General features: G+C 63.1%; 1 protein-coding gene across 1 annotated transcript in view; it reads left to right on the top strand.

The window, feature by feature from the left end:
• Positions 1 to 312: 312 nt before the first annotated feature.
• The window catches only part of LOC104410113 (ADP-ribosylation factor-like protein 3), a 1980-nt gene continuing 1231 nt past the window's right edge, over positions 313 to 1061 (top strand). Inside the window, 4 exon segments of the mRNA XM_010020188.1 lie at positions 313 to 330; positions 680 to 799; positions 864 to 887; positions 969 to 1060. Coding sequence (XP_010018490.1) covers positions 313 to 330; positions 680 to 799; positions 864 to 887; positions 969 to 1060 — 254 coding nt within the window.

Raw genomic sequence — 1061 nt, 5'->3', positions numbered from 1 at the left:
CCGTGCTGCCACCCCTGAGCCACAGCCTGGTCCCATGGGGCAGGGGATGCCCTATGCCCCAGTGCCCCAGCCTGCAGGACCTGGTTTATCCTGGGGGTAGGCGATGGCAGGGTGACAGCTGGCTGGGGGATTTGCCGAGGGCATTATTTAATGCTGTGGGTAAATGGAGAGACAGTAGCTAATTCTGGAGGCCATAATCCTCTTCCTCCCCTGGGATGGGCAGCGTGCCAGTTTCACAGCCTCCGGCAGGCCCTGGGAACAAGTCCCCGGCAGCTCCCCAGGCGTGCCGCGGGCTGCAGTGACTCCTGGACCATGGGTGATGTGCAGAAGGTAAGCGGGGCCCAGCGACATCCCACCTGTGCCAGGGCACCAGCTCCCAGTGCGGTGCTGAGCTGGCAGGACAGGACAGGGCTTTACCATGGGCTGTGTCCCCAGTGCATCCAGGAGCTGACAGAGCTCTCAGGACAGGGACAGCCACCATGGAGGGACTGGGGCTGGGTGGATCTGCTGAGGGCTCACCCCAACCTGGGACACCATGGGAGCAAAGCCCTGGCGCTTGCTCAGGCTATAGACACAGGGTACCATGGCAAACAGCATGCCCAGCTTCCCCCTCGGACACAAGGGTGCTGTGCAGCAACCTGGCACCCCACAGGGCTCACCCAGCACCCCGCACCCCCAGGGGCTGCTCTCGGTCATCCAGAGGCTGAAGGGATCCCCAGAGCAAGAGCTCCGCATCGTCCTGCTGGGGCTGGACAACGCGGGGAAGACCACACTGCTGAAACGCCTGGCATCCGAGGAGGTCAGCACCATTTTTTGACCACGCGGGGAAGACCACACGGCTGAAACGCCTGGCCTCCGAGGAGGTCAGCACCATCACACCCCCCCAGGTAGGTGCTGCTGGGGGCCAGCGGGAGCGTGGCAGGTCCTACCCTCTGCTGGGTGATGCCAGGGTTTGTGTCCCTGTGCAGGGCTTCAACATAAAAAGCGTCCACTCACATGGCCTCAAGCTAAATGTCTGGGATATCGGGGGGCAGCGCTCCATCCGCCCATACTGGAGGAAG

Source organism: Nestor notabilis, unplaced genomic scaffold (assembly GCF_000696875.1).
Source record: "Nestor notabilis isolate BGI_N333 unplaced genomic scaffold, ASM69687v1 scaffold28148, whole genome shotgun sequence".
NCBI classification, from domain to species: domain Eukaryota; kingdom Metazoa; phylum Chordata; class Aves; order Psittaciformes; family Psittacidae; genus Nestor; species Nestor notabilis.
Note: the sequence above shows the minus strand (reverse complement) of the source record. Positions and strands in the feature narration are given on the sequence as shown.